We start from the raw sequence: 14989 nt of genomic DNA, 5'->3' as shown, positions 1-14989 counted from the left end.
CCACTCCTCTTCATCGTACCAGCCGACGGCTCCGAGGCTTGTCCCCCGAGGCCTTCCCTCTTGACGAGGAGACTCTGGCTGTGACAACGACACCGCCCACCCGTACCATGACTGTCCCTTCCACCCCTTCGTCCCGTCTCATCCTTCAGACCCCACGTACCCCTAAACCATTTCACGGTGAGCAGTTTGAAGACGCCGAGGACTGGCTAGCTCACTATGAAAGGGTCGCGACGTTTAACGGCTGGGATGACGCTGCGAAAATGCGGAACGTCTACTTCAGCCTTGAAGACGCTGCTCGGACATGGTTCGAGAACCGCGAGGCCACATTCTCTACGTGGCTGTCCTTCCGAAGTCAGCTCCTCAGTACGCACGCCAACAGTGACCGCCGAGAGAATGCCGAGCGTGCCCTGACCTCTCGAGTTCAGCGTCAGAACGAGGGGGTCGCAATGTACGTTGAAGACGTCATGCGCCTTTGCCATCACGCCGACCCGTCCATGAGTGAGGGGAAGAAGGTGCGGCACCTGATGCACGGCGTCAAAGAACAGCTTTTTTCCGGCCTCGTGCGGAACCCGCCCACCACCGTCGCGGCGTTTCTGGCTGAAGCTGTGACCATGGAGAAACTGCTACAGCAGCGATGCAGCCAGTACGGTCAGTCGCTAAATTCCATCTCCACACTACCGCCGTCTGACCGAACAGACTACAATCCCGGGGCAGATATGAGCTCCCTTCGCGACCTAATTCGCACCGTGGTTCGCGAGGAGCTCCAGCAACTTCATGGATCATTTACTCCTGGCGCAGCTTTCCTGGCCAGCATCATCCGTGAGGAGGTCCAGAACGCACTCACGCCACTGACAAGTACAGTCGTTCCACCACCTGCCCCGGGGCCCCACCCAGCGGATGACTTATGCTGATGTCACACGCCGCCCAGCCCTGCTGCCTACCCCTTCGCCTTACACGCAACCTCAGGTCGCTGTGCACGCTGCGGCACCGCTGCCCCTTTGGGCAGATCGGCGCCAGGCGCCCCGGAAGACTGATCTCTGGCGTGCTCCAGATAACCGCCCTCTCTGCTACCACTGTGGCGAGGCAGGTCACCTCTACCGGCAGTGCCCTTATCGTCAGATGGGCCTTAGAGGATTTTCCCCCGACAGCCCTCGTCCACGGCCTGGTCAGCGGCCTCAGGACATCGCCGAGTACGTCACCCGCCAGTCTGCCACATTCTTCTCGTCGCAAGTCGCGCTCGCCATCGCCTCATCGCTCTTCGCCCTCTGGGCCACGGTATACCGCTGGACGCCATAGTTCCTCGAGCCCTCATCAGGAAAACTAGCTCCGGCGACCTTTGGGGACGAGGCCGCCGCACACCGATTCGCCGTAAAGCTTCCACCGCCGCACCGCTCGATTCGCCCAGACGTCGAACGCCGAATTCCTGTCCAATTTTCGCCGCACAGACCAGATCGCCCCGACGTCGTCCGCACCGCCGACCAGTTATCACCGCCGCGTCGCTTAAATCGCCCCGACGCAGACCACACAACTGCCGCCCAGCTTCCGTTGCCGCACCGCTTGCTTCACTCCGACCTGCCGTCGACATTGAATTGTCCCGACACCGACCACCCAACCGCCGTCCAGCTTCCGCCACCACTCCGCTCACTTCACTCCGAACCGACGTCGACAGGCCCTGGTCTTGGCCGGGTCTCCCTGGACATCCCTATTATCGTCGACACGAAGGAGGTCAGCGCTTTAGTTGATACGGGAGCCAATTATTCTATCCTTAGCGGGCGGCTTACAAGGACACTGAAAAAGGTGATGACGCCATGGAACGGACCAGACGTACGGCAGGCGGACATGTGGTTGCACCACTGGGTATGTGTACAGCCCGGGTTACGGTGCGAGGCTGCACATTTATTGCGACTTTTCTTGTTCTACGCGAATGCTCTCATGATGTTATTCTTGGCATCGACTTCCTTCGTGAGCACGGTGCCACTATAGATCTACCGAACTGCTTGGTGACGTTTTCCGCCAAACTGGCCACTGGAAAAGCATGAGTACCGCGGCTCCCACTCCACGCTGCGAGTCGCTGATGATAGCCTCACAGTGCCACCACACGCCAGCATCCTCGCCAGAGTTACTTGTGACGAGCCACATCACGGCCTCCGGGTTGTTGAGCCTAATGTCTCCCTCTCACTCGCCTTGGGAGTTTCTGTGGCAAGAGGTCTTTGTTTCCTTCGTGGAAGAGAGACGGAGGTGCTTGTCACCAATTTCTCCAATGAACATCGACATCTGTTCCGTGGCACTGTCATTGCTTACGTCGACCATCTGCACGAAGTCGCCGAATGTTTTGCTTCAGAGGAAGCTACTGCTAGCACTGAACTGGATGATGCTGTACACACTGTTGGCATCAATTCTAGCCTTTCCTCCGTTGAAAAGAGGCAACTCCAAGATCTATTGCTGGAGTTTCGTGTGTGCTTCACGTCTTCATCTAAAGTGCAGCAAACGTTGGTCATTAAACACCGGATTATCACACATGAAGGCACTCGACCCATCCATCAGCAGCCCTATCGTGTGTCTCCTCGGGAGAGAGACGCTATCCAACAGCAAGTCAAGGAGATGCTCGCCGATGGCATCATTCAACCTTCAAGCAGCCCATGGTCGTCGCCTGTAGTCCTCGTTAAAAAGAAAGACGGAACACTTCGTTTCTGCGTTGACTATCGGAAACTTAACAGTATGACAAAGAAGGACGTCTATCCGCTGCCACGGATTGATGACTCTCTCGACCGACTTCGCCGAGCCAAGTACTTCTCCTCCATTGACCTCAGGAGTGGTTATTGGCAAATTGAAGTTGATGAGAGGGACCGTGAAAAAACTGCCTTCGTAACACCAGATGGGCTCTATGAATTCCGCGTCCTCCCATTCGGGCTCTGCTGTGCTCCTGCCACCTTCCAGCGGATGATGGACACTGTGCTCACAGGTCTTAAGTGGCAGACATGCCTTGTTTATCTCGACGACGTGATAATTTTTTCACCGACGTTCACGGAACACCTGCGCCGCCTGAGAACTGTCCTCGAAGCTGTCCGGTCTGCCAACCTTTCTCTCAAGCCTCAAAAGTGCCACTTCTGGTTCACCGAATTGAAGTTTCTTGGGCACATCGTGAGTGCTGATGGCATCCGAGCTGACCCTGAGAAACTTGCTGCCGTTGCTGCCTTTCCCGTCCCCGCCCACACAAAAGCAGTCCGACGGTTTTTGGGGCTGTGCTCCTATTATAGTCGCTTTATCAAAAACTTTGCACAGATAGCCAGCCCTCTGACTCTCCTGACTCGAGATGACGCATCATTTTCCTGGGGCGCCGAGCAGCAAATGGCTTTCGACGAGTTACGACGCCGGCTCCAGTCACCCCCGATCCTAGCACATTTCGACGATGATGCCGACACAGAATTACACACGGATGCGAGCAACGTCGGCCTTGGTGCCATTCTAGTTCAGCACCAAGAGGGGGTCGAGAAAGTAATTTCCTACGCCAGCCGTGCACTTTCCCGTGCTGAGTGTAACTATTCCACCACTGAAAAAGAATGTTTGGCGGTAGTATGGGCCGCTGCCAAGTTCCGCCCGTACCTTTATGGCTGACCATTTCGCGTCATCACTGACCATCACTCGTTGTGTTGGCTGAAAAACTTAAAGGATCCTTGTGGCCGCTTAGCACGTTGGGCATTGCGCCTACAGGAGTCTGATTTCGATGTTATTTATAAGTCTGGCCGGAAGCACACCGATGCTGATAGCCTGTCCCGCGCGCCCGTCGGCCCTCCTTCGTCAGATGCCACCGACGATGATAGCTTCCTCGGAGCAGTCACTACGTCCGATCTCACCTCCAAACAGCGTGCCGACGGCGAGCTGCGACTGATTATTGACCATCTTGAAGGTGGGTATCCTACAATACCCCGGTACCTCGCTCGGGGGTTGTCTTCGTATTGCCTCTCCAATGGGGTGCTTTATAAGAAGAATTCTACGTCGAGTGTGAAAACATACCTGCTAGTCATACCGGCTGATCTAAGGCACGAAATCCTCCTGGCCTGCCACGACGAACCAACTTCAGGGCATCTTGGCTTTACACGCACCCTAAACCAAGTCCGGCAGAACTACTACTGGCCACATCTTTCTCCGAGCGTTAGACGTTACGTACAGACTTGGCGACAATGCCAGCGGCGAAAAAAACCCACGCTCAAGCCATCCGGTATGTTACAATCTATTGAACCACCCCTCACACCCTTCGAGCAAGTGGGCATGGACCTTTTAGGCCCATTTCCTTTATCCTCGAACGGACACAAGTGGATCGTAGTCGCCACAGACTACTTAACACGCTACGCTGAAACGAAGGCCCTTGCCCGAGGTACTGCCGGCGAAGTTGCTCGATTCTTTATGAACGACATTGTGCTCAGACACGGTGCACCGTCGACCATCATTACTGACCGAGGAAAGGCGTTTACAGCTCGGCTACTGCGGGACACCTTAACTCTCAGCCATGCCGAGCATCGCACGACAGCGTATCACCCTCAGACAAATGGATTAACGGAACGACTAAACAAAACTTTGGCGGACATGATCTCAATGTACATCGACGTTGAGCATAAAATGTGGGACGAGATCCTGCCGTATGTCACCTTCGCCTACAATACGGCGCCGCAGGAAACCACGAAGTTTACGCCGTTCGTCGTCTCGTATATGGCAGAGAGGCCCGCACGATGTTGGACGCGATGCTCCCGTGCGGGGAAGAAGCAGTCGAACCCGACGCCGCCCATTTCGCAGAACAGGCCGAGCAAGCCCGTCAGCTGGCCCGCTTGCACATCAAGGAGCAGCATGCCACCGACGCTCGACACTATAACCTTCGGCACAGGGAGGCCCACTATGAACCAGGGGACCAAGTGTGGGTGTGGACCCCCGTGCGCCACAAAGGCTTGAGCGAGAAACTACTCCACTGCTATTTCGGACCCTATAAAGTCCTGTGCCGCTTAAACAACGTTAATTACGAAGTCATTCCAGATGGAACTGTGACCGTCAGTGTTCGACGCCAGCGGCCTGAAATCGTGCATGTGGTGCGCTTAAAGCCGTACTTTTCGCGTGACTGAGCGTTCCCTGCAAGTGAAACCTTGCGTTATTGTACAGTTCACCTCACGCCTAATTTTTTTTTCTCCTCTCACCTTGTCATCGGGACGATGTTTTCTTTCATAGGGGGGAATAATGCCATGTGCCTAGCGCCGCGCGACAGCCGTGTTTGGTGCCGACGACGACGAAGCGGTGGTTGGCACGAGCGGCGCGCTGGTGCTGGACTCTGTGACTCTGTGTTCGGAACTACAAGCCGACCTTATTCTCGGGTCCTCGGCTACGTGTACCTTCACTGCTTCCTCTGACTTCAGTCGTGACAATATTGTAGCTGACATCTTGTTAAAAAAAGAAAGAAAGAAACTTCTAATCAATGAAATTGCAGTTCATCTTAGCCAATTTTCTTGGTCCTTACGAAATTTTTCTCTCTTTTCACTGGGGCTGACAGGATTAAATGAACTTGCTCAGTGAATATGAAGCAGCAAAAATTGATTCTTCTTATCTCTGTCACTGGCGTGAGACAGAAGACACAGTAGAGGGAAATAAGAGAGAAGAGAAACCAATACAGAGGAGGGAACCTGCCAACATTGCTGGCTTTGTGCATCACCGAGGTTACAAAGTGAACATCGTGAGATAGAAAACATTGCTGAGGGTGGCTAAGGGCAGTGACGAACTAAGCAAGAAAATTTAGAAGCTGTACAGGGCTGCTGTGGCTGGTGCAGAACAGAGGTAACTCAGCTCAGCTGGTGATGTTGAGCGCCCTCTTGGGTGGCGCCGGGAACCCGGATATCGCGCGCCACCCGGCAAAGAACGGCGAAGACGGCGCCTGATCGTGGCTCATGCAGCCTCTGCAGGCTGTCATGTTCCTTTACTCCTGAGGCATGTTCTTCATGTTTGAGAAAAAACAAACATGAAGAAAATGAAACAATCACGTGAAGCAACCCCTGGGTCACCTGCTGCACAAAAAATCACTCAAAAAAGACACCTCTTTGCTTGAAAGAGCAAGAGAAGTCTTGCTGACACACTTATTGTCCATTGAAATAAAATATGATTCCACTACCTCTCTCGTCATCTCTTTGTGACGATACAAAATCCTAACCTGGTCAAACTTAGGACTGCACTTCTTCTCCTTCTTCATTATTTCACATGAATGGCAATGTGATACCAGAAACGTTTTGTCCTTGCCACTTTCCAAGTTGTTCCGGTGTTCCTGTAGTCCCTTATTAATACATCGTCCTGTTCGTTCTATATAACAGGCTCCACAAGAGAGTGGAGAGAGGAAGTGATTGTTTCGTTTTCTTCATGTTTGTTTTTTCTGGGCCTTGGAGTAAAGGGCTTAGGCATAGTTGTGAGTCAGCGCTTGTACTGTGGTTTTCTTCTATCTTGTCCTTTGTCTTCGTGTTTGCGCAGTTTAAATTAATAATCTATCTGGTCTCTTGGATTGGAAGTTTTCATACTCTGGCGTTTCTTAATCAAATCTTTCGTCTCCTTAGACAGCTTACCGGTATCCTCTCTAACTATACTACCGCCTACTTCTACAGCGCACTCAGTAATGATATCTCTGAAATTATTGTTCATTGCTTCTATGGTAATGTCGCCATTCCTCAGTTAGAGGTTAATATCTATTCTGTAGCGAGATCCTGAACTCTTCTGCCCTCCCCTTCACCGCTAATTCGTTGATGGGTTTCTTTCTTACTAATCTGTTGCGTTCCTTCTTCAGATTTAGGCTAATTCGGGACCTCACCATCCTGTGGTCACTGCATCGCACTTTCCCGATTACCTCTACATCTTGCATAATGACAGGGGTTGAACACAGTACGAAGTCAATTTTATTTTTAGTCTCCCCGTTAGAACTTTTCCATGTCCATTTCCGGTTCTTCTGTTTGCTGAAGAAAGTATTCATGATCCCTAACTCATTACTTAAGAAGAATAAGTTAAGAATAATAAGTTAAGTTTCTAACTGATTGGAAATGTGCTTTGTTGAGAATGTGTTGGCCTCCTAGCATAGCCATTGGACTTGCAAAAATCGTACTTGCAGAGTGGCGCTGATAGGAGATGGCGCAAAACCAACATAAGCTTGAAATGTCATCATAACATAAAAAAAAAAACATACATAGTACATGATAAGTATCCTCCATGAACACTTGTCTCATGTTGTCTTCCCTGCTGTATTCGTCTTTCCACACTTGTTTACCATGAATCTTCACCTCACTTGGGGACAACGGCATGCACAACAGATACCACTGTGTAAGGCCTCTCACCCCTTGTCACCTCTGGCACACCATCTGCTCATTAGGCATCACTAGTGGACCTCCACGCGGCACCGAATTTCCCCTTTCATATTAAAATCGTGACGTGACCATTCTTCATGAAGCGTTCCAGGTGGCATCATACTATTTTGCTTCCTAACTGGCATGCATCTGCTAGTCTAGTGTGAAGTAGGGATTCAAAGTGACGACATGTACTGTTGCGAACAAAAGTAAATAGAGCATGCCATTTCCGTCTACAATTTTTCATGTGCTGCATAATTAAAATTGGCAATCAGTCAGTGTCCTTTCATGTGGACAAATGCTCTTTTCTTATATCCGGTGCGAAAGGCCCCAATGTGTGCCTTAATTACTTTACTGCACCACGTGACTTAGTGCAGTGGACGTTGTCAGAGGAGGATGAGTGGAAAGGGCGCTGTTAGAGAAGCAGAAAAAGTACAGTGGGCATCGTTCTACTGGTTGCATGGTGACGCGTACCACAGGAGGAAGTGTGGGAATCAGGCGTTCAGCAGCACATTGTGCGAGAGAGCTGGTTATGAAACTTAGATAGGCAGAGTGTGGTGTGTGTTGATGTGACTGGTAGACAGACACTTCTATGAAACCTCTGTGTAATGCCATGAAAAGTGGTCAGAGTGCATTGTGAGACCCAGAAAACGTTTCCTTTAGTAGCTTAAGAAAGTTTTGAGCAAATGTTTGGTTTTAACAAAGCTCTCAATTCAAGGAGTAGCACTTAACCTCACTCTTCCGAAAAATATGTTTCTAATACTGAAAGGCATGTGGTTATTTTGGCAGCTTCTGCAGCATGATGCCCATTTAACAGGTTTCATGTAATATTGTTTTCTCTCATTCTACAATTAAAATTTGCATGCAGGTCTACCAGTACACGCTTGTGTACATGTTACTGCTCTTGCATTGTTGGGTTTTAAGAGCTGTTAATGAGGTGAGCTGCCCCTCAAAAATACATCATCTACAGCTACAGTGGAGAGCTTTGTTCTGTGCTCCTGACATGACTCCTTTGTAATAACGAAATCCCTCAGCATTGTTTTTTTTTTTTTTTTGGAACTCATATGCACTACACTGGATTTTTTGAGCATGTGCAACAAGCTTTCACTTTGCAGATGGTCTTCCATGGAAGAAGTCGCGGCGACACATGGCCAGGCAGTCACAGCTATCTTCCTGGCAGGCCTACCGTGATCATATAATGAGTGACGTTCACTGTTCCACAAGTGAGTCCAGCAGGCTTGCAGCACATTACATCCTAGTTATTAGTCAAAGTGATTGAAGGCTTCCAAGTGTCTGTTTATACAAAAATCCTGTCAGTCACTGATGTGTGCAGTGAAATAAAAAAAAAAACGTAATAAAAGTATGTTCAGTTCATGCTAAATGTTTACAGTTAACTTTCTTTCCTTTCTCAGAAAGAAAAAAATATATTTGGTATGTGCTGCACGTGCATATTACATAAGCCAGGATATGCTACACTGGCGTGCTATGATTGGGCTCAGACATGATATTTTCACACATCACTTTTAGTGGTGAATCCTACCATGGTGGTTCAGTGATTAGGGGGCGCTCAACTACCGATCTGGGAGACCCGAGTTCGATCATGGCTGTGGCAGCCATATTTTGATAGAGGCAAACAAAAGGCATCTGTGTGCTGTGCGATGCAAGTGCATGTTAAAAAACCCCAGGTGCCCAATATTATTCGGACCCCTTCACTACATTGTCCCACATGGTCCAAGTTGCTTTGGGACGTTAATTCTCATAATAATAAGCGAACTTTTATTGATGAAAGGAGACAAGGTTTTGCCCACTTAAACTGTAGACTCTGAAAAGCCAAATTGCAAGTAATGGGGGGAAAGCTGCAGTTAACTGATGACAAGTTCAAGCATGGATATTTTTGTCTCGAATAAATAAAAAAGTCATTTTCAAGACCCATGCTGTCATCTGTACATATTGAGGGCACTAAATGTAAGTAGGGCTTATAAATTTACACTTCCCCCCCTTTTTTTTGTTGGCTGCACAGAGCAAATTTATCACGAAACAAGAGCTTATCAAGGACAAAAGATAAGGCCACAAAGAAAGGCATTCGCGGTGCACTTTATGTGTTAACACCTTCTGAATGCTGCCTGAATTTATACACAAAAAAAGAAGCATTAAACTTTTATTAAACATTTATCAATTGCAAGTGTTTTGGATAAGCAGCAAAAAAAGTGTTCAATTTGCAGCGATTGTCTTGCAAAAGCAACCAGAGGTAACAAGTGACAAATACAGAAGCATTTTTTTTTTTTTTCTTGCGACATTGCCAGGAGGGATAGTTGGTAATCTTAATCTCTGTATACAAGGTTAAGCAGGTGGCCATCTTGTCCTTGCAACAATGCTTCATTCATGAAAGCATTATTGATGTCACCATTTCCGCTCGCCAGCACCTTTTGGAAGATGATCTCTGGTCACTTCAGTTTCACTTTTAAGAAGGACACCAGGAACAATTTCACCCAATTATTGTTTGCAATAAAACCTGACTCTCCGACTCTTTCTGGGCATGTTGAAGTGTGTCCGGCAGCAAAAAATTACATTTGTTGGATTGGTTCGATTAATGAGGTTTAACATCACAAAGCTACTCGGGCTATGAGAGATGCCGTAGTGAGTGCTCCGGAAATTTCAACCACTTGGGGTTAACATGCACTGACATCGCACAGCACACAAGCACCTTGCTTTTAGCCTGCATCGAAAAGTGGGTGCCACGACCGGGATTCGATCCCGCATCCCTGGGCACACTAGTCGAGTGCCCTAACCACTGCACCATTGCTGTGGGGCTCATTTATTGGACAGAAAAATGGCTTTAAGAACCTTTCCTGCAAACGGTTCAAGCTTTCGGCATCTTTATTAAAAAGGATAGGGTGCCACCATTTTGAAAGGAATGGTTGTGTAGCGTAGCCCTGGGAGTCCAAACACCGTAGTTGACCGCTGATGGCACTTATATTTTGTTTTTGCTTTTTAAATTGATAAAAGCTGTTTTTGGCGAGAATGGTCTCTTTGCAATTATATTGCGGTACTTTGTTGAGCCATGCAAACTTCCATTTCTCCCCACTGGGCACAGCTCCCCATAAGCGTTTTCTTGGCGCTAACGCTAAGTGATTGAAACATCTTTAGCTTATAGAACATTATTTCCCGTTTCCAAATCTGTTTTTAATTTTAAGATATTTTGTTGCTTTCCTCTTTTAGCCATGAGCAAGTGAAAAACAGTGCTTGCCTGTGAAGCTGCTGGACATGGCAGCGAGATTCTTGGCAGAGCAGTGAAAATAACTTTTTTTTTTTTTTTGATGCTCCTAGCATTCCGCTATTTACTTCGATATTTCATTGCCTTAGCATGCACCATATTGAGACAGTTTTACATCTTGCTATAGTAGTTTTCAGTGGCTGATGCCTCAATACTTAAAATATTTTGAGTAATAAATATATTGCCGATTGCATTAAAACCTACTACATGCATTCTGTGCACTTTAAAGGTTATTTATGCCACATTCGATTATGGCATGATTAAATGAAGTATATGAAATTTGTGCAAAAACAGTTCTTGAGCCAAAATAAGTAGAGAAAAACACGACTGAAAGTTATAGAAAGGCTCAGTGCAAGAGCTCAGTTAGGTGCTAAATTTTTTTATTGTTACTTCCTGGAAGTGTGAAACTGCTAAGCAGGCCTTTGTGAGAAAAACCATAGGCCTACTCACTTGCGCAAGCCTGTCTGTGGGTGAATCGGTAAGTTGACGCATCATGCGTTAGGAAATGGGTTGGATATTTTTAACAGTTTCTGGCTATGATGTCTTTACATGTGAAAAGAGGAATGCACTCAGTCATAACAGCAAAATAAATTCTCAAAAACTGCCATTTTTCAATGCATGCCCCAAACTTAGTGAACCTTTGCGATACTTTGTGACACTAGCTAACGCCATTAGAAAAGCAATTTGCATTGTTAAGTGAGAGCATGGTGGTGCTGCTTGCAGAGAAGGAACATGATGCCTGGTACAGCATCCTTGATGAAGTGCACAGGACACACAAGTGCCAGTTGGCGAAGGTGCGGGTACTTACGGTAAGTTTCCCCTTCAGCTATTCTGCTAAGGGAAGCCTGCGCATGACTGCTTCTCTTCACAGTGCAGGTACTTCTCTCTCTAATGGCCAAGTTGGACATGTGATATTGTGGGTTAATGAGGCTAAGACGTTACCAAAGTGCAGGTTACCTGCCACTCGGGTTGCGACTTAGCAGGAAAGTGCACCAAACAACGTTACTTAGCTTTACCAGTTATCTGAGCTAACACTTGTCCATGTTTTTGTTTTTTCTTTTCATGCAAGTTACATTTCTGAGCACACACTTAGTCTAAAATGCTTTTTCTCCTAGCCAATCTTGAGAACAGTTCATACTTTGAACTAGTGTCTGTGCAGAATGTGGAGTTCCCCAGTTAGACTGCACGCCTACAATCAGACAGAACTGCACTACTTGTTCGGAACGGGTCTGTCGTACAAGGGGTCTCGCATCATGCGAGCAGACTTTGAAAGAACTCGAACCGGTTATAATGGAAATGAGAGTACAGCAGCATTGCCGGTGGGTGGTGACAGGTTGAATAAACAGGAATATCTTTATACTTAGTGTTAACCAAATTATTTACTTGAAATTACTTAGGAACTGAAACTGCCACATATATACTACATATATCAAATGGAGAAGATGTACAGTGCACAAGAAACCACAAATGGTATAGCTGTCCATATGGTAACTTTCGTGAAGGTAATATTCTGTCATAAAAATATAATGTTATCACTGAGCAGCCAGTCTGATGCAAGCTGCCTTACAAAAACTATGCTGCGATGAAATGTCTGTCTCATGTATGTATGTAATTGTCTTCCTTGCAAACATGTCCTAAATTCAAACTCTCTTCAGTGACAACAAATCAGATGCTGTCAATCTGGAGGGTCACGTCAGTATCAAGCGTCCATTGACAAATGTGAGTCAGCACAGAGAGAGTACTTTCGGTATACCTGCCAACTCTTTCGACTTTTCTACAAGATTTTGTGAAAGTTAGCTCAAATCTTGAAGACAATAAATAACAAAAAATTTGAATTTCTATTAAGACCACTCGTGGTCTTTCGCGCGAAAGCATCACTGCCTGGTGGTATATGCTCCGCCATGAAAGGGAAATATGTTCAACCCCGCACCAGTGGCTGGAATATTGTGGTTTTATATCATCTATCCAGGGGCGCAAATTCATACTTAAACATCAATACATCGATGCACATTTGTTCATGGGATCGGCTTTTTGTGTTGGGCTTTATTTCTTTTATGTGATCAGTTGCCACTTTCAACACAGTGCACCTTCATTGTCTCATAGCCACAGCTGCTCCTCAAAGAAATGAGGTGGCCAAAGCCTTGACAGTAGCGTAAAAACTTTCATATATTGTATAAATGCATGTAAGGGCCACATTTTTTTCCCAGATTTGCAGCCAATTTTAGGGGTGCGGCCCATACACGTGACACTCGAAAAAAAAAAAAAAAAATTTTTAGGTAAAAGCAGACCAGTTGGTGAATGTTCGGCGTTTATTTAGCATTCAATCGCGGAGTCTTTGGACTCCGAGCTGGCGTCCCGTTTAAACGTTTTGCAATCCTGGTCCCCTTAAAACTCCGGGATACAATGTTCGTAGACACGGAGTTCCACGCCAACAACATCTAACCAATCACAGTTGCGAACGGTGCCCTCTTAAGCCGCCAGTCAACATCTAGTCGTGACTGCAGATTGCCATCCATTCGGAGTACTGCCTGCAGAATTCTACCTTAAAAAGCTGATTGGCGATGACTTCCAGGTTTGCAGCATGCCGATGAGGCCGCCCAGTATGACGGCCATGTCAGTGCAGATACTGCGCAGGTGTTGTTTAACTCTATCCGTCAAGTGACCACGGAAGTTGCAAACGTCGCAAAACGAAGACGGGGTGGCCGGGGCTGTCAATACCGATGCCGATATGGATATGGAAGCTCGCAGCAGTGGGAAAATATGATAATGATGATGACACGCAACTGCAGGCGCCATCTGTGAGCGGCATCTGCATTTTGAAGGCTATTCCCGCGTGTCATGAAAAGTTCCTTCACACAGATTTTTTTTTTTTTTTATTTGCTTCGGGAAATAGGCGATGCGGCCCATACACGGGTCCGGCCCTTACACGTGTTTATACGGTAATGCCAGTTTTTTTTTTTCCACTTTCATCGTGTAAGATTTTTGCCTCGCATTATATGCAGATCTGAACAAATTCACAGTTCCGGTCTCGTGCTATTCAGTGCTATCAGTATAAGGACTCCAGCTAGAGCAGGTGCCATCTAGCAGTAGCATCAGTTGAACTTTTCGATAATTTCAGTTTCCCCAAACTGACCCCGCATCCCTCGTGACCATGGCATGACCAAGATACTCGCAACGAACACACGACCAGATGCAGGTCGATCGCAACTCGATGACGTAGGAATGGTGAAAGCAGCACTTGGCATTTTGCATGGGTCTCTCACAGGTCTCTCCAGCCATGCTGGCCACGCCCTACAGCCATAATGCGGACGCTTGACTAGCATTCTAGGTGTTACACCTTCGAGAAATGTGGCATAAACGAATGCATTTAGAGGTACCGAAGAAGAGTTTCTATGGAAAGATAATTCTCTAGCAAGGAACTCTCGACAGACAATGCACCAATGAAAGTGAAATGACCGCAAAACAATACGACCAAGAAAACACTTCTGCGATGCACACGCCGCTCCCGGCTCATTCTGAACAGCAGGTTGTGGCTGCAGTCCTGTGTCCAAGCTAGAAGCGGCCTACTGGTTTATAACAATCAGAGGACTATGTGGCTTCCGCGATTCCTGAGGCGATTGTGAGCAGCTCTTCTCCTCACGGCACATGAAATTCTGTGATCATGCATATCAGCGCGAAAGCACCGGCACATAAAGGTACGCTCACTACTCGACGCCTGGTGCAGGGTGGCATAGGAAGTGAAAGTGCGGAGTGTGTGTTCCTTGCAAAGAAACCGTGAAATGTCATGCAAAATAAATACTTTTGATATATATATATATATATATGAAAATCATTTTTTTCTTGTATTTCACTACCCCTAAATTACACCTCGCATTATATGCAGTTTTTGCAGTACTTTAAGTGTTCTTTAACTGCACAAAGCAAAATTACCATGCTTTGTGTCATTGAAGAAAGGGCACATGTTTGGTTTATGCATCACACGTGCTTGCGGTGTGAACTGTCCGCACACATGATGACAATGCTGACAGTGAATTCAAATCGAATAAAAATGTTGAATCTGCTTTGCGCTAAGTTACACACAGAAGTTTCTGAAGCAGGCAGAGCCTGCAATGATATACCTTCTGACGTTTTCATAACCACAACTGAAATCTGAGTCATGATGTAAGATTCATGAGTGGAACTCTGTGGACCAAAATGTATCTCTGTAGCAACTTCACAAAAATAAGTGACTGCAAAATTTGGAATCCAAAAGTAACCTACACTCCCTCCCCTCCCCAAGGCTTTTATGGCAGCTATGCTTTCAGTTACTACAGAAAAAGGATACAGTGTGCCTTTTATTCAGTTGCAGCTTGTACCATAA

The 14989-nt window shown here is 47.1% G+C and overlaps 1 protein-coding gene across 3 annotated transcripts in view; it reads left to right on the top strand.

Annotated features, from left to right (window-relative positions):
• LOC146185132 (methyltransferase-like protein 25B) overlaps nucleotides 1–14989 on the top strand; it is a 30841-nt gene that overhangs the window by 13084 nt on the left and 2768 nt on the right. Inside the window, exons 8-9 of one of the 3 annotated variants that reach the window (XM_084606115.1) lie at nucleotides 8471–8578; nucleotides 11353–11438. In XM_084606115.1, the coding sequence (XP_084462241.1) occupies nucleotides 8471–8578; nucleotides 11353–11438 (194 nt within the window). Of the gene's footprint in view, nucleotides 1–8470; nucleotides 8579–11352; nucleotides 12394–14989 lie in introns of those variants that run through there. The other 2 variants (XM_084606114.1, XM_084606113.1) reach the window with 2 other exon arrangements.

Source organism: Amblyomma maculatum, chromosome 6, assembly GCF_055883805.1.
Source record: "Amblyomma maculatum isolate TAMU_Amacu chromosome 6, ASM5588380v1, whole genome shotgun sequence".
Classification (NCBI taxonomy): domain Eukaryota; kingdom Metazoa; phylum Arthropoda; class Arachnida; order Ixodida; family Ixodidae; genus Amblyomma; species Amblyomma maculatum.
Note: the sequence above shows the minus strand (reverse complement) of the source record. Positions and strands in the feature narration are given on the sequence as shown.